The 18,418-nt window shown below is 48.7% G+C and overlaps 1 protein-coding gene across 2 annotated transcripts in view; it reads left to right on the forward strand.

The window, feature by feature from the left end:
* Positions 1-18,418, forward strand: part of si:dkey-157l19.2 (uncharacterized protein KIAA1522) — a 48,851-nt gene that overhangs the window by 13,159 nt on the left and 17,274 nt on the right. For both annotated transcript variants that reach the window (XM_061218854.1, XM_061218863.1), the window contains exon 2: positions 1,317-1,610. In XM_061218854.1, the coding sequence (XP_061074838.1) occupies positions 1,364-1,610 (247 nt within the window). In that variant the 5' untranslated portion in view covers positions 1,317-1,363. The remainder of the gene's footprint in view (positions 1-1,316; positions 1,611-18,418) is intronic.

An 18,418-nucleotide genomic window follows, 5' to 3' on the forward strand; every position in this document is an offset into this window, starting at 1 on the left:
CGCCGCCCTGCTCCGTAGTCTTTCAGACATAACCGTCAGCCCTCTGGTCAGGTCAGCTCAGGTCAGTCCATTTCAGGAGCCAATGGGAATTCACTTCTTGACTCAGAAGAATGGCCATAATGTTTCATGAGGTTTCCTGATTTGTAGTTTTGTATTATGCACACATGCACGTACACATACATGCACTCACTCACACACAAGCACTCATGTCACGTAAGCATGCAGAAAGACACACACACTTGTGCGCGCACACACACGCACCCTTACCGGCATGCACACACACACACACACACACACACACACACACACACACACACACACGCATTTGCATAGGCACATGCGAATGCACACACACACACACACACGTGCATACCCAATCAGTCTCCCACATGCACTCACATTCATGCACACCCACACAGTCATGCACACTTTCACACACACACACACACACACACACACACACACACACACACACACACACACACACACACACTCCCCCCCACTCTGTCTCTCACACACACACACACACACACACACACACACACACACACACACACACACACACACACTCTCCCCCACTCTGTCTCTCTCACACACACACACACACACACACACATTGTATATCTCCCTCCCACATGAGTGAGTCAGTAAGGAGTGGTATCAGGTTTCTGTGTGCACTGCTGTACCTGGGGGCTGCAGGTGTGGGTTCACTGCTCGAACCCGGGACAGCCAATCATGCGCCAGAGACCAGCCAATCAGGTTCTCACCTGCAGTTTTACCACTGCAAGAGTGGCAGAAATGCTCTTTGTGTGTTTGTGCCTCTGCCTGTGTGTGTCTGAATGTGAGTGCATGGGTGTAAATATGCATGTGTGTGTGCTTCTGTGATTGTGTGTGTGTGTGTGTGTGTGTGTGTGTGTGTTTACGTTTGTATGTTAACATATGATGACTCTAGCCTCTTGAGAGCATGCACTTGATTAAAGCTCAGATAAGTTCCTGTACTTCAGATGGCACTACAGAATGGGGATTGATTCAGGCGTAGTTACACGCAAACATTATCTTGGATGTTGGTGTTCGGGCGAGGCGGAGTGATCTGAATGTGGGGTGGGGTGTTGCATGCACCGATCTCCTTCCAGGTCCCAGTCATGTACCTCAGTGAATATGCTACAGACTGCCCCCAAAATGCCTATGTTGTTAATGTCATCTTTGTGTTTTAAGTGTACGGGTAACAATAATAAATCCCTCTCCCTCTCCCTCTCCCCCTCTCCCTCTCCCCCTCCCTCTCCCTCTCCCTAACCCTCCTGGGTGTGTCCCTGCAGGGTTAGGGTTCTAAGGGGGGGGCGCGAGCAGGTCCAGTTTTCCCACGATGTCCCTGCACCGCTCCATGGGGGACCTGGTTCCCCAGGACATCGCGGAGATCCTGGCTCGGGAGAGGCACGGCGTGAAGGGCCGGAAGCACCGGGGCGGGTCGCTGGGCCGCGCCTTCCGCTGGCTCAAAGCGCGCCGGAAGAAGAAGAGGGCGGCGGGCGGGAGCACCAACGGAATGGCGGGACTGTCGGCGGACGGCCGGGCAGGGAAACACAGCCACCAGCACGGACACGACATCGCCAAAGGTAGCGGTCGCGGCTCGTTCGGTTACGACGTTCGGCTGAGCGTCGTGTCAACCCCCCCGGCACCAGGCTGACGTAGCACTGTCATACGCACGACGTAACCGCTGTCACAGGATGGCATATGCCATGATGCCGGCTTATGTGCAGTTATATGACACTGTGGTATCGTACCGTTTACCGATTCGAAAATACGACCGTTTTATATCATTCGACGTCAACTGATACCATCGTTTATGCCAACATTATGTCGTGTGCGTGACAGTGTTATTCCAGCCTTATGGTGAGGGGTTTGAGTAAACTTTAACCCCCCCCCGATGCTCGTTTTACCGCCCACATGTTACGAAATTAGGCTTTGTCGTCGCTAAAGCAATGGCATCTTAAAACTGATTATACAGATAGAAGCATGGGTTTTAATGCTGCCAAGCGCTATATCCTGTTACCGTTCTGAACATTCTCGTGCGGATGTCTCAATCAGCGGCTCAGGTGGTGGGAGCGGTCGTCTGGCAGTCGGAGGGTTGCCGGTTCGATCCTGCCCTGGGTGTGCTGAAGTGTCCCTGAGCAAGACACCTGACCTCTAAATGCTCCTGACGAGCTGGTCGGTGCTTGGCATGGCAGCCAATTGCTGTTGGTGTGCGAGTGTGAGTGTGTGTATGAACGGGTGAATGAGAAGCTTCAATTGTACAGCGCTTTGGATAAAGGCGCGATATACATGCCAATCATTTACCACTTTACTGGTAACTGATAGCAACGGTGTTCTAGAACTCTGACTTAGAATTTTGGAAAAATAAAGTAAAAAAAAAAAAAAAAAAAACTCTTCAGGATTAAAGGTCAACACATCCATGTCACCAAGATGGCCAGATGCCCATGTGGAAGCCAAGGTCAAATCCCCATTTATCCGTACTTGTAATCTAAAATCCAACCTTAAAGCAAGAACAGGATTTTATTCCTCTTCGCAAGCACATTTTGAGGGCGCTCTGAAACGAACTGAAACCGACTGCGCAGTCTGAGTATGCCGAGGGAAAACATGTAATGTTTGTATTTAGTTACGAGTCCGACTTAAGCGCAGATGCTGATTGGATGCAGGCCTCGCTTTGTGAAATCAGTGCCAGACTTCCTCCGGGGGAAGACTGTGGGCTTTTTTTTTTTTTTTTTTCCCGTGTGGGAAACCGCTTCGTGTCCAAAGCTGCACGACAGCGTCCGTGTGGAAGAGGGCCGGCCCTGTCCCTGATAAGAGGGCCCGGCCCTGTCCCTGATAAGAGGGCCGGCCCTGTGTTTACGAAGGCGGCCATCTTGTAGCTGTCAGCAGAACTCCGCTAACGCTCCCGAAAAAACCGCCGGGAGTACGTTTCATTCCGACCCGGAGTGAGTCTCCGTCTGTGTTTCATTTTGTAGTTCTTATTCATTTAGAAGAGGAGCAGACGGTCCACCCTCATTTCTTACCCCCCCCTCCCCTCCCGCCTTTATTCAGACAGATTGGGTTGATGTAAAAAAAAAAAAAAAAGCTGTTCCACGGTTTTACTCGGTGAATTTACCCAGCCAACTCCGTAATCCTGCTTCGTGATATAAACCCCCCCTCCCCCCCGGTCCTCCATTCTGGTTTAATTGCCCTCGAAGGCCCTGCCGTGAGGCACACGTCTGCAGCTAATCAGGTCCCAGATGCGAGTGCCTATCTCTGTGTTCAGGAATGACGTGCGCTTCGTTCACAAGCAGCGCGTGCCCTTTGAATCTCCTGCCATCCTCGAATAAAGCACACACAAACTACTCTTATTGAAGGCAAGACTGCCAGCCCACCGCCATATACGTATGTGGGTTGGGGACCGCATGTATTTTGAATGTGAGTTAAAGGTTAAAATACTTTTAATGACGGTTAAAGTTAGAGTTTGTTTTACTGTTAAAGGCTTGTGGTAAGGGTCGGAAAGACTTTTTTTCTGTGTTTTTCTGTGTTTTTCTGTGTTTGTTTGTCAGCTCTTTTGCCTTGTTGCCCATGCAGTATGTGAGAGTGACTCCGTCTGTGTTATTTTGGCCGATGCTTTTATCCAAAACGGCTTACAGTTGATTAGACTAAGCAAGGGACAATCCCCCCTGGAGTAATGCGGGGTTAAGGGCCTTGCTCAAGGGCCCAACAGCTGTGCGGATCTTATTGTGGCTAGATTGTGGCTCGAACCGCTAACCCTCCAGGTTCCAGTCATTCGCCTGTGTGATAGCCACACCCCACTGGCTGCTGCTCTGTAGTATATTTGATGGTTAGACGGATGAAATTAATACGCTGAGGGTTTGGTTTGTATTCAAAGTGACACAAAAGGTATGAACCACACAAGACATGGGTGCAGCCCATATCACACGTGTGCTGTATACTGGCCGCTTGTCCCTCTCATAAGGTTTTAGTCTGAGTTGGTGTAGTGATGCGTTTTACTTTCTGTGGCTTCAGAACGTGTAGGAACCACATTTAGGAACCACTGGGCTATATCCCCAGGCTCGCGGAACAGAGGTTTGGTAATAAAGAAACACTTCTCTTTTTTTTTTTTTTTTTTGTTTCCAGTTACTTTTTTTTTTTTTTTTCTCCCTTCTTGTCATAGCTGGAGATAAAATATTCTGCCAGTTGTGAGGGAACCAAAAGAAAGTTTCTCAGCAGGTAAAAGCCCCATTATATGTGTCACAGTGGTGTGTACAGGCACAGTGGTGTGTATATACAGCACCAGTCAAAAGTTTGGACACACCTTCTCATTCAATTTTGAGAGAATGCCAAGCTGTCATCAAAGCAAAATGTGGCTACAAGAACCTAAAATATAAAACGTATTCTGGTTTGTTTAACACTTTTTTTGTTTACCACTTAATTCCGTATGTGTTCTTTTCATAGTTTTGATGTCTTCGGTATTAATCTACAATGTAAAAATAAAGAAAAACCACTGAATGGGAAGGTGTGTCCAAACTTTTGACTGGTGCTGTATGACGGCCTCTCTGTCGTATCGGGCAGTGTGATGTGGGCCTGGTGTTGAGCTCAGGTATCTGCTTTCAGACCAGCTTCCGCTCTTAATTATTTAATGAGCCCAATCATTTACATTATCTGACATTTTATAGCCACATTTCGTGATATAAACAGCAGCTGATAAATGCTCTTGTCTTGTAGCATTTTACTGCGGTCTAATTTACGAGTGAATCGGTCATGATGCTGATTGAGTCCGGGTAACTGGTGGCAGTGAGAACCTTGCATACGCACCGGCCCTCCGGGACCGGAGTTGCCGTCCCTGGTCCAGGTCATATGACTTTGGTGTGTTTATGTAACGGATTTCTGTTTGCCCTGTGGGTGACTCACCTCCTGAACTTTGACCTCTCCCCACCCCCCACCCCATGTGCTATTGGTTGTGGCATATGGCTACTTTTTTTCTGATTCGTTTAAGTTTTCTATGAGCATTTCTTTTCTATGAGCATTCACACACACACACGGGCGCACACTATACGGGCACACTTTACTATAAGGTTAATGAATTTGCATTAATTAATGTAGTTGTGAACATGAATTAATGATGGAATACAAATCCATTAATTAAGAATAAAAGTAGCTTCACTCGTTAATGCATTTGTTAACAACTAACTTATCTAGGACGTGATGTTTATGTATTAGCAAACATTACACTACATTATTGGCATTTGCCAGACGTTCTTATCCAGAGCGACGTGCAGTTGATTAGACTACAATCCTCCCCCTCTTTCTCTCCACCGCTTCCTCTTCTCTATTTTAGGCTGCTGCTGAGTAACACATTGTCCAGATCGGGTCCTCTTGCCCGGGAGAAGCTTAGTCACGGGACGATATTTATATCCTAAATTTAGCTGGTAAGGAAATGTAAGAACATTTCTGCTGTTTTGCATAGAAGGTGTTAATTCCTTGCCTCGGACAGTGGCCAGCCGCTGTATAGACACGCCCTGCGAGTGCTGTGTGGAAACTTGGATCCGTTGTTCGAAGCAGGAAATCTTCAGAGCCGGCGGCCCTGGATTTCTGCTCTGATTTCATAGTCAAATGAGTCCCCACTGAGCTGCGATGGCAGCCGAGTACCAGCCCGTCTGCTGCAGGCACAACCCTGCAGACGCTAGCGCTGGAAACCATGAAATGCTCTCGAGATGTTGCAGACCCCACCCTCACGGTTGGTTCACTTGCGCCAGGGAAGATCGATAGAGCACGGATAATGATTTGAAATCCGAAAGCGTTACGCATTTGACCCACCGCTTGCACTGACCCTCCGGATGGTCGGTTCCTCTGAAGCCTGCCGGGTTCCTTTCTGTCACGGAAGTAACAGGGAACCTTCGGAAATGCCCTGTTGACTCTGTGGACTCTGTGGACTCTGTCCTCGAAGGCTGTGCGAGAGTTCGCCCAGCCCGCCGTCGTTTCTCAAGGTCGCGGTTGGAGGCGGTGATACACAGACCCGTGTAGAAAAGACCTTGAAATGTGACAGCCTTTCTTTCTTTATTTATCTTATAAAACTGTGACAACGGGACGAGATGAAGGCATCTCCGTAACGAGATGAAGGCAAACGGAAGTCACAGGTGTGAGCACAGGGTGTTAGTTTCTGTGGAAGCCCAGTGAAAACCCCCCTTTTTTGCGAGAGGGATTGTGGGATATGGGTGAGGTATGAGCTGCAGGGAGAGAGGGATTGTGGGATATGGGTGAGGTATGCGTCGCAGGGAGAGAGGGATTGTGGGATATGGGTGAGGTATGAGCTGCAGGGAGAGAGGGATTGTGGGATATGGGTGAGGTATGAGCTGCAGGGAGAGAGGGATTGTGGGATATGGGTGAGGTATGAGCTGCAGGGAGAGAGGGATTGTGGGATATGGGTGAGGTATGAGCTGCAGGGAGAGAGGGATTGTGGGATATGGGTGAGGTATGAGCTGCAGGGAGAGAGGGATTGTGGGATATGGGTGAGGTATGCGTTGCAGTGAGAGAGGGATTGTGGGATATGGGTGAGGTATGCGTTGCAGTGAGAGAGGGATTGTGGGATACCATGAGGTATGTGTCGCTGGGAGGGAGGGACTCCGAGGTTTACAGAGCGCTTTGAGGAGTGGTGGGGTCAGGACTGGGTCAAGATGGAGGTGTGCGAGTTTCCACCCTGGTCGCCTGTGTCAGCAGTGATCTCTCACCTGAGTCACACAGTGTTGTGTCAGAGGGTGTGTGTGTGTGCGTGTGTGCGTGCGTGCGTGCGTGCGTGCGTGCGTGCGTGCGTGCATGCGTGTACACTCAAGCTTGTTGACTTGGGTCAAATACCCACAACTCACACACTCATTCTTTTGCATGCACTCTCTCTCTCTCTCTCTCACACACACACACTCTCTCTCTCTCTCTCTCTCTCTCTCTGAGACAAACTGGCATCAAAATGCGCCCTCTGTACCTCCTTGGTACAGTCTAGCCACGCCCCCTTGCCATATCCACGGCAACGGTGTCTCTGTTGCGAGCTACCTGGGCAAACAAACGCCCCGCCACACCTGTGCTCGGGCATGCTCTGCTGCGGCGTCCAATCAGCCGCGCGCGGGACGGGGCGGGGGTGCGCGCAACCTTGGGTGCGGTGCAGGCAAATTCGATTTCCCCTGTTTTGCGTTGGGAATAATCTGAGCAGATTAACTGTTCCTGCCGTGTGCGCGTACAAATGCTAACCACCACAGCGGCTGATTTAACTTTAATGAGCCGTACCTGCCGCTTCTGCCCAGACACGCGCCTTATAGGCCGTGTTTAAACACCGGTTTCCGTTGAAAAATCAGACGTGTTGATTTTTAGTACCCTACAGGTTTCTATAAGCGTCTGTTGATCAGTGAGATTTTTGTGTTTCTCAGGAAATGTTAAATGTTCAAAATGACCGCAAACCAAAGGCACGATGCAACAGCCGCGTAGTTAAAGCACGCAAAGAACGAAGCCCGTCGCAGGATTCACATTGTGTGTGTGTGTGTGTGTCACTGACAAGCAGCCTTCTTTCATGTTCGCATATATGGTATAATAATGTGCGTTTGTCGGGACATGACCTGACTGGTTCTGTCAGACGCCGAGCTATGCGATGCCGCCTGTTGACTTCACGCCAGGCACTGGGCTGTTCCGCACATGTTTCTGCTTTTCTGAATGGGCTGTAGCTTTACTGTGACGTGGGTGGGCGTCTAAACAACGCGAAATCTTAGACTGAAGATCCAGGTATCCCTCTTGTTTCCGTCGGATTTTTTTTTATTTATTTTTGTCCAACCAAGAGACCTGCCTCTTCGCACATTTCAGTGCTGCGGATTTGTGAAAGGGAAAAATACTTGTTCAGAGAGGTGGATTGCGCGCTTTTTTAAAGGCGATGGGATGAAAGGACTTGCGTAGATCAAAAGAGCTTCGGTTACTGCTTTAATAAAAGATCTGCTGTCCGCTTTGTTTTGAATAGAGATGAGGAAGAAAATATTAAACCGTTTTGGCGTATTGCCTTAGGCAGGGTAATGATACAGGCATTAGGCTATTCTTTTGGCATCACGTGACGCAAAAACGTCGCCACAAGTGCACAACTTAATAGTTTGCAAACTGCGTTTGAAAATTAGGTGGTATATTTCCAGAAATGTTTTAAACATAGGCTATAGTGGATAATGCATGACGATTTTGCGCACGGTCGAAGTTCCGAGTTGAAGTTCAGCCTGAACAATACGCACAGACAGGGTGATCTCTTTTCTCATGATATAATTTTTAATCTGCTCCAGAATGATGAAGGGCACAAGGCTGTGACTCATGGGCGTGACAGGACACGTTAACTGGGCGCCTCTCTAACGTGTTCAGTCAGAGGCGGGGAACACGCAGATCTGAGATCAGCGCCGCGCCGGGTCTCATTAATGTTTCTGTTGGAAGAAGTGCAATCAGTGCACCTCGTTAAAAACAGACTGAAGCAAACAATGCTAACAGAAAAAGCTGTCATTGGGAGACTGACTGGCACTGGTGGACACTGTGTAGGACGACCACCAGGACACAATCGAAAAATGAACGCAGTCACATTTCCCTAAAACTTCGGCAGGCGCGGAACAAAAACACAAGCAGAAGAAGCAAATAGTTTGGCCTTTTAAATGAACACCGCCGAGGGCACGCACATCAAATGCGCTATGACACGCACATACACCTGTATTCAATAATAATAATAATAATAATAATAATAATAATAATTATAATTATACTTTTTATTTATATAGCGCCTTTCCTGAGGCCAAGGTTGCTTGACAAGGTTAAAAGGGTTAAAATGGCGAGAAAAGTTCATACAGGCAAAACGGAAACAAAGAAAACGAAAACGTTTCAATCCGCAATGACCGCTGCTGGGCGTCGAGTGTTCAACATCGTTTAAAAGAGAACGCGTGGTGCATATTAACTGAGAGCGTTCGTTCGCGTGGAATGATGACACATCAATAGCACCAATAAATACAGCGCTAACCACGGCGAACCGGTAACGCTTCCTGCTCGGCTGGTACAGTGGATATGACATTGGCCAACTCGTGACTCAGACGCCTCGTTCCTGCGCCCCGCCCTTTTGTGTGACTCCTGGTTTAAACCCTGGTCCTGCGTTTCCGCAGGAGGCAAGGCTGCACCGAGGACACCTGGGTTTAATGGAGTCGGCTCTGCCATGTTTTTTTTTTTAGGAGACGTTCCAGAATAGCCTCTCCTTCCCTCTGGCCCCTCGACCCACAGCCATCCAACGCTCCTTTCCGCATGTTGTGTGTGCGACTTAAAGAACGTCCTTCTCACTGGGCCCGGAACGGACCCAGGGCTGATACCAGGCATCCGATACGTGTGTCGGATTTTGTAGAAAATGATCTGATTGTTCTGTACCAGCGTCGAAAGAGAAACTGCAGTGTGTGTGTGTTTTTAGCCCTGGTCTCACTGGTTTCACTGGTCCAGCCTGTTATGGGGCTTTCTCGGAAATGTAACGTCCCTTGTGGTCTCTGTTCTCCTGCCCCATCACCCTGTTCTCCTGCCCTCCACCATGTTCTCCTGCCCACTCACCCTGTTCTTCTGCCCTGTTCTCCTTTCGTTGGTGTTTATTCTGCAGTTTGGTGCTTCCTGAACCTGATTCTGTCATCAGTGGAAGATTAATTATCTTTTTTTTCTTTTTTTTTTTTACCTGCGGCAACCTCGCCCTCCAAATCAGCGGAATATTAAGCTGTCGTGAAATATCGCTGGAGGTGAATAACAGGGAGAGATGGTTGTGTGTGTCAGGGTCGGTGTTTCTGGGAAAACGGCGTGGGCCTCCGAGGCTGCGGCCGTCTCTGAGTGTGGTCAGAGCGCGGCTGATCGCTCCGTTCTGTCGTCCGACCTGCTCTGCGGACAGACGGCGGACAGACGGCTGAACGTCCGCCTGTGTGCGAGAGAGCGCTGCCCGTGCCGGAATCAGACCGCAGAACTTATTTTGGAGGCGGTATTCCCGAAATACGGAAAGCCTGCTGCCGCTTCCTCCACGGAGGGTCAGGATGGGCATCCGTCTTCTCCGCCCGGTCTTCCATTTCTGCACGGGGCCCAGGCTGGACCCGGAGTGCCCCAGGCTGCCTGTCAGTCATCCCCAAATCACACACACCCCCCCCCGGTACCGGTGAGAACAGGCCCATGAGAACACGCCCGTGGTTGGAAGGCATCTGGGGAAGTTCCATGCTGAGAGCAGCAGTGTGGGGGAGAGGGCAGGGAGCAGGGCTGACTGCCTGGTAGGATACTGCCATTGTACACTTGAGGGTGAAAGGTGCTTAACCTGAAATATCCGTCCATCCATCCATTATCTGAACCTGCTTATCCTGAACCGGGTCGCGGGGGGGCTGGAGCCTATCCCTGCATACATTGGGCGAAAGGCAGGAATACACCCTGGACAGGTCACCAGTCCATCGCAGGGCACACACACCATTCACTCTCACACTCATACCTATGGGCAATTTAGACTCTCCAATCAGCCTAACCTGCATGTTTTTGGACTGTGAGAGGAAACCGGAGTACCCGGAGGAAACCCACGCAGACACGGGGAGGACATGCAAACTCCACACAGAAGCCCGGGATTCCAACCCAGGACCTCCTTGCTGTGAGGCGGCAGTGCTACCCACTGCACCATCTGTGCTGCCTAACCTGAAATACTTCAGTCTATATCCATTACCTTACATTACATTGTATTTAGGAGACGCTTGTATCCAAAGCGACATACGGAAAAAAAGTCAAGGCCATTGGAACAAAGAAACAGTTGTACAGCCATGAACATCATTCACAGGCCATTCAGTAAGCTATGCAAATACAGTATAGATACAGGGGTGTGGCTCCAAGCTATAGACCACATGACAGGAGTGTGTCTCCAGAATGTAGATCACATGACAGGGGTGTGTCTCCAGACTGTAGATCACATGACAGGGGTGTGTCTAAGGACTGTTGATCACATGACAGGGCTGTTTCTCCTGGCTCTTGATCACATGACAGGGGTATCTCCAGAATGTAGATCACATGACAGGGGTGTCTCCAGACTGTAGATCACATGACAGGGGTGTCTCCAGACTGTAGATCACATGACAGGGGTGTCTCCAGACTGTAGATCACATGACAGGGGTGTCTCCAGACTGTAGATCACATGACAGGAGTGTGTCTAAGGACTGTTGATCACATGACAGGGCTGTTTCTCCTGGCTCTTGATCACATGACAGGGGTGTCTCCAGAATGTTGATCACATGACAGGGGTGTGTCTCCTGACTGTTGATCACATGACAGGGGTGTCTCCAGACTGTAGATCACATGACAGGGGTGTCTCCAGACTGTAGATCACATGACATGAGTGTGTCTAAGGACTGTTGATCACATGACAGGGCTGTTTCTCCTGGCTCTTGATCACATGACAGGGGTGTGTCTCCAGAATGTAGATCACATGACAGGGAGGTGTCTCCAGGCGGTTAATCACATGATGGGGGTGTCTCCAGGCTGTTGATCACATGATAGGGCTGTGTCTCCAGGCTGTTGATCACATGATAGGGGTGTGTCTACGGACTGTAGATCACATGATGGGGGTGTCTCCAGGCTGTTGATCACATGACGGGAATGTTTCCAGGCGGTAGATCACATGACAGGGGTGTGTCTCCAGGCTTTAGATCACATGATAGGGGTGTCTCCAGACTGTAGATCACATGACAGGGGTATGTCTCCATGTTTGCCCCTATTTGTCGGGGGTGGAGCCTGAATCAGTTTTGCTGCGTTTTGTTGGGGCTGAACATGGCCCTGCTCGAGGTTGTTCTGGTGTGTTGGGTTTAGGCATCAAGCCCAGGCATGTTCTCATTCAGGAGAGATGGGTCTGACTGTGTGTAGCTGGATCTGGAGACCACTAGCCTCTCTGTGAGTGTGTACAGGTGGACTACATGTAGGACACAAGGTGTGCCGTTTACGTGAGGACTGTGCGTGTGTTCGCGTGTTTGCATGTGTGTGTGTGTGTGCGTGTGTGTGTGTGTGTGTGTGTGCGCGCACGCATGCGCTGATCACATGTAGGACACAGGGTGTGCTGTTTACATGAGGACTGTGTGTGTGTGTGTTTGCGTGTTTGCATGTGTCTGCGTGTGTGTGTGCACGTGCGTGTGTGCAGGGTGTGTGTGTCTGCGTGCCTGCCTGCCTGTGTGTGTGTGTGTGTGTGTGTGTGTGTGTGTGTGCAGATCGCATGTAGGACACAGGGTGTGCTGTTTACGTGAGGACTGTGTGTGTGCGCGCGGATTCTGGGCTTTCCTCGGCTTTCTCACGGTTTCCCATAACCTCAATCAGTCCCAAGTACAATGAGTGCTTTTACTGTGTGTGTGTGTGTCTGTGTGTGTGTGTGTCTGTGTGTGTGTGGCAGCAGCCCTGTGGCTTCAGGCACCCACGAGAGCAGCTCCGCCCTGTCACTGCAGATTGAGTTGGTGATGTCACGAGGCGCGGAGTTCCCCTCTTATCCACTGGAGGGAGCAGCTACAGAAGAAGTTAACTTGTTTTCAATTCAATTTAAATTTTGTCAGTGTTCTACAAATCTGCTGCTTCCAATTACCAGTGATTATTGTTACTACATCACCTTTAGAATGTTGAGTTAAGAACATTCTAATCAGGTATTTGTAATCTCACTCCCTAAAGCAGGGGTCTGTGTCTGTGTGTGCAGGTTTTAGTTTCCAATTAGTTACCCTGGCTAATTGAGCTAATTGGCTGTATGCACCAACACTGGTTAACTCCTAGATTAGATCAGAGTAAAAGGTTTCATCGAGGAACACAAAAAGAGTCTTCAGTTGTCATTTCTGTGCTTATGACAAAAATGTTGCCAAAATATCAGACAGTGTTAATGAATTATTCCAGAAGTTTGCATGAAATCTAGAAATTGATCCAGCCTGTGAACAACTTGCAAGAAATTTTCTTTTGCTGCGTTAACTTTGCTGCGCTATATTTTGACCAAATAAACCTTCAATTTCATACCTAACCATCTTGGCTATCCAACGGCTCGTGCTAACCCAATAAGGACTCCGAAAGCAGAGATCAACAGCTCAGCATAAGAAACTCTGTCCCATCGGGGCCCATTGTAAAAACAGCACTGATGGCTACAGATGCAGAGTTCAGCATTGGCCAGTTTAGCTTCCAGGTTTGACCTCTCTGACGTCTCTCCACTTTCTTTGAGTGTGTGTCAGATTAAATCAAGTGACCTGTGGCAGATAGGGTAGGAATGCTGGGTCCTTGCTCAGTTGGTGTGTGTGTGTGTGTGTGTGTGTGTGTGTGTGTGTGTCAGTCAGTCAGTCAGTCCTGACTGTGTGTGTGTGTGTGTGTGTGTGCGTGTGTCAGTCAGTCAGTCAGTCAGTCAGTCAGTCCTGAGTGCGTGCGTGCTTGCGTGTATGTGTGTGTGTGTGTGTCTGTCAGTCAGTCAGTCAGTCAGTCAGTCCTGACTCTGTGTGTTTGTGTGTGTGTGTGTGTGTGTGTGTGTGTGTGTGTGTCAGTAAGTCAGTCAGTCCTGAGTGCGTGCGTGCGTGTATGTATGTGTGTGTGTGTCTGTCAGTCAGTCAGTCCTGACTCTGTGTGTGTGTGTGTGTGTGTGTGTGGGGGTGTGTGTGTGTGTGTGTGTGTGTGTGTGTGTGTACAGACTGATTGGGTCTGAAAGCAGATGGGTGTCTCCTGCTCTGGTTTTCTTGCCCTGCGGCATAGGGAGAGAGTGAGGTAATAATAATAGAATTCATAATTTGTTATTTAGCTAACACTTTTACTCAATCCCCACTGAAGTAATGTGGGGTTAAGGACCTTGCTCAAGGGAATACTATTTGAAGCCAGGTCTATGGTACACTTAAACACGGGGGTTGTCCTACATTGCTTCAGTAATGGACACTGTGTAAAGTTGTAAAAGCTGTGCAAGTATTTCTAGATAAGTAACCCCTGCTAATTGGCTGTAATATCATGTCATCCCTACCAATATTGTGCAGGCACTGAGCTGGTGTTTACCTGCTGAAGTACTATATTGAGGGCTTTATAGGGTTTATTTATTTTGCACTGTAATTGTGTGAATGTGTACCCTATGGGGTTCCTAGATTGTGGTGATGTCATAATGGTGAATTCTCACTCATGTCTTCCCCCACCACCACCACCTCAGGTCAAAGGTCAGCATTTCTCCGCTGGATTTTCTCTGATGGGTTTTGAAGAGCCAGACAGAGAAGGATAGAGGGAGAGAGAGCGATAGTGACAGGGTGATGGATAGAGAGAGAGGGAGAGAGTGATAGAGCGATAAAGAGAGCGAGCGAGGAGGAGAGTCTGAGAGCTGTCTTATTTCTGGAGGATACCCAACACCTAAAAATTGGCACAAAATGGAAAGCTGGTGACTGACACGTGTGTGTGCGTGCGTATGTGTGTGCGTGAGTGTGCGCATGTGCACATTTGTGTGTATCACTCATTCCTGTGCATTCTTTCTGCTGGGGTTTTCTTCTCTGTTGTTCTCAGACTTGCTGTTGTCACCGGGAGCGGTAACGCTGTGGTGAGAATGCAACGTTGCCCGTGACTCATCGTGCTGACTTGGCCGACTGCATTCTCTCTCCGGATTAAATCAACTTTTCTTTCCTTAGTTTTCCAGTGTGCCAGGGAAATTGAGATTAAGCACAAATACATTTGTCCAGCAGAGTGCCCTTGTTAAAATGTTCAGCACTCTGAACGCTGAACGCAAGTGGCATTGAGTTCTAGAACCCCTCACGGGCCTCTTTCTAATGAGAACACGCATGAAAATATTTGGAGGCAATTCGGCTTTGCTGTTGAACACCTCGAGAGACGGAACTGTACTCCTGCTTTTGACAACAGTTGCGATTGTTGTGAATTCCTACTTGCAGACCAGTTCCAGATAGACATTAGTGCTTTTCATCTGATGATTTCAGTCGAACGTCGCGGATTGGCATTCAAACCTAAAATGAGGGTAAAAACCATGACCCCTATGGTGTTCAGTGGCCATCCTGAGCCCTTAGACCCCATAATAGCCTGGTATTCTGGTGTCTATTTAGGGACTCCAGAGCCTGCATGCCCAGATTAGGGTATCAGTGCGATTTTTAATTCCCACAAGGACCGTTTCCTTTGATATTTTGTGTAGGGGGGAGCGGACAGCATTCTTAGATATGCAATATGTTAATATGGCATGGACCTTGAACAGGTTTGCCCTGGGCAGTTACAGTGTTTCTCTCCACGCCCATAATCTAGACCCTCAATGTAATCTCGATAATCTAGATGATCTAGATTATCAGCAAATGGGCGCGCCTCAATGCTGGCAGCAGAAGTTTTAGTCAACCAACTTTTGTTATTAAATAAATAGATATTTGGTTTCAGTTTTAATTTCAAGTTGAATCGCCGCGCGATTACGTTTTTTCAGTCGCTGAACCTGTGGAATGTGCTGCATCACTGTCTTTCTTTCGAGAGTAGTCGTCTGTGAAGGCCACTGCAGCATTTGATTGGTCATGCGGATTGGATGAACTCCGGGAACAGGAGAATGGTGTACAAGTGATGGGTGGCTGAGATGTTGGATCACAGACAGTAACGTGGTTGACCAGGCCACACTCATTCGCTTGCTAATTTGACTCCACCCCCCTCTGAGTGCATTAGATTCCTCCCCCTCTCTTCCTATTGGCTATGCCTTGGTCTGGAGTAGATCAATGGGACAGCTGTGTCTGGGGGCAGCCTGTAGCCTAGTGGCTAAGGTACCTGTAAGCCTTGTGGCTAAGGTACATGACTGGGGCAGCCTGTAGCCTAGTGGCTAAGGTACATGACTGGGGCAGCCTGTAGCATAGTGGCTAAGGTACATGACTGGGGCAGCCTGTAGCCTAGTGGCTAAGGTACATGACTGGGGCAGCCTGTAGCCTAGTGGCTAAGGTACATGACTGGGCCAGCCTGTAGCCTAGTGGCTAAAGTACATGACTGGGGCAGCCTGTAGCCTAGTGGCTAAGGCACATGACTGGGACCCGGGAGGTTGGTGGTTCAAGCCCCAATGGACAACAGTGTCAGCTAAATAACAAATTATTGTCGTTTATAACTGTGGGAAGGTGGAGTAAATTGGGTCAGTTGCTGGTGGAGGTGGAGCAGCAGCGTGAGTGCGGTAGAATTGGGTTGGGGTTGAGCGGGGGTGGAGAGGGTGGAGGAGGACTGAGTGCAGGTTGGTTGGAGGTTGGTTGGAGACGAGCGTGGAGATGGGTGTAGGCTGGCGCTGAGGGTGGAGGTGACTGGGGGTTAAACAACATGGATGCTTAAGCTCGTGTTTAAAGCACGGCATAATTAAATACCTGAGCACGAAGCGCATTCAGGCCTGGAGCCTGTACCTGAGATCCGCTCACCTGTTCAACTGGCTGGGCCAAGCCTGGGGTTGCTCGGGGATAACTGGGAAAAGAACTGCAGCTTCTTTCTGGAAGGTTTGTGAATGTAAACACGTTGGCCATTATTCTGCGTGTGAAATATCATCTGCGTGGCTGTGAAAGGTTGCTGGGTGTGACCCTGCTGTTGCCATCACAGCCCTGGAGACTGACGGACACGGATAGAGATTAAATGAGGTGTATCCTCCCGTAAAAGTGTGTGTACTGGTGTTTGTGTTGGGTATGTGTGTGAGCTGTATATGTTAGGTTTCTGTGTGTGTGTGTGTGTGTGTGTTCATGTGCACTTGCGTCTGTGGGTTTTGTGTGTCCGTATGTAGGCATTCGTGTGTGGGTTTGTTTGTTTAGGATATAAGAATTGTAACAGATATGGTGGGTGCTGCTGTCTAATGTTGCAAAGCTAAACAAAACTACTCACACACACACGCACACACACACACACACACACACACACACACACACACATATAGAGAGAAGGCTAAAGAGGGAGGCAAGGAGGGATTAGGAGGGGAGTGAAAAAAGAGAGAGAATGAATTGATTCGAGTTCAGTTTAATTTGTCATGAAAGAGGTACAGTACACCAGCATGAGGTGAATAACTGGACTGGCTGTGCAATCAGTCAGTTAGTCAATCAATCAATCAATCAATCAATCAATCGGTCACTCCATATTATGTAAGGCTAAGGATGTACCAAGGCGACATTACATTATTGGCTTATCCAGAGCGACGTACAGTTGATGAGACTAAGCAGGGGACTAAGGCGATTGCTCAAGGGCCCAACAGCGGTGCGGATCTTATTGTGGCCACACCGGGATTAGAGCCACTGACCTTGCGGGTCCCAGTCATGTACCTTAACCACTACCCTACAGGCCGCCCGTGCTGTCAGTGTTTTTGAAGTGAAACTGCCGGTGATGAGGTGCTGTGGACCCCCCGCCCCGTAGCGGTGGTCTGAGAGCGGCCTGTGAGTTCAGAAGTTAACGTTTCGAGTGCGCTCTGTTCCTGTCGCGGTGGGGAGAGGTCTCCTCCCCCCCCCGGCTATGAAAGCATCTCTGCCGCTTTGATGTCCGTTGGGTGTCTGACACGGCACTAATTGGGCAGGTCTGGAACAACACGCGTTAGGAAAGCGGGGTCGAGACAGGCTGTGGCGTATCCAAACGTCAGCACCAAATCCAGGACTACGTGCTCAATGTGCGTAATTCAAGTGCCATGACCCTGCAGAGCGTTGTGAACGCTGGAGCCTTTTGAAGTTGACGGACATTGCATAAAAGGGCTGTAATTTCTACATGGTTCAGCCAATATGACTGTGCAAATCCTCAAATTAAAGCCGACGGTCTGCACGTTTTTTTTGTCTGGAGCACTGAATACAATACATATGTCACTGTCCTAATGCTTACGGACTGCACTGTTTGTCTGACTCCATTCTGTTTGGTGATTCAGTGGACTTTTTTTTTGTTGTATTTTCATAATTTTTTTGTTTGTTTGCTCTTCTTCAGACGTCTCTCTCCTAAGACGTAATAACCACTGCCTTCTGGAGCGGGGAAAATATAACGATACGGGTGTGAACTATCAATTTAATGTCGTCGTATCTGTTATTATCCCTGAGAGTGAGAGGTTTTTGTTGTTGTTTGTTTGCTATAAATGTTAATTTACCTTGTTGTCGAAATCACCTAATAGCAGGTTTGTGCAGGTTGCTGTGGTTACCGTAAACTCATCTACGCTCATGGGTTCTTAGCTCCTGCGTCATGGAGGGCTGGAGTTTCATTTATTTATTTATTTACTTATTTATTTATTTACCAGGGACAGTGCACATTAATTAACGTGTTCAGTTTCCACATAAATGTAAATGTGCAATGAGTTAGCTAACGAGCTAATTTTCATCTGTAGTCCCTGGACAGGTTGTTACGGATTAGTGGCCTAATGCTATCAATACAATGCTTCAGCAAGCTGGTACAATTCAACATAATACAATGCAGTACAACACAACACAATACA

The sequence above is a fragment of the Conger conger genome, chromosome 1 (genome assembly GCF_963514075.1).
Source record: "Conger conger chromosome 1, fConCon1.1, whole genome shotgun sequence".
Taxonomy (NCBI): domain Eukaryota; kingdom Metazoa; phylum Chordata; class Actinopteri; order Anguilliformes; family Congridae; genus Conger; species Conger conger.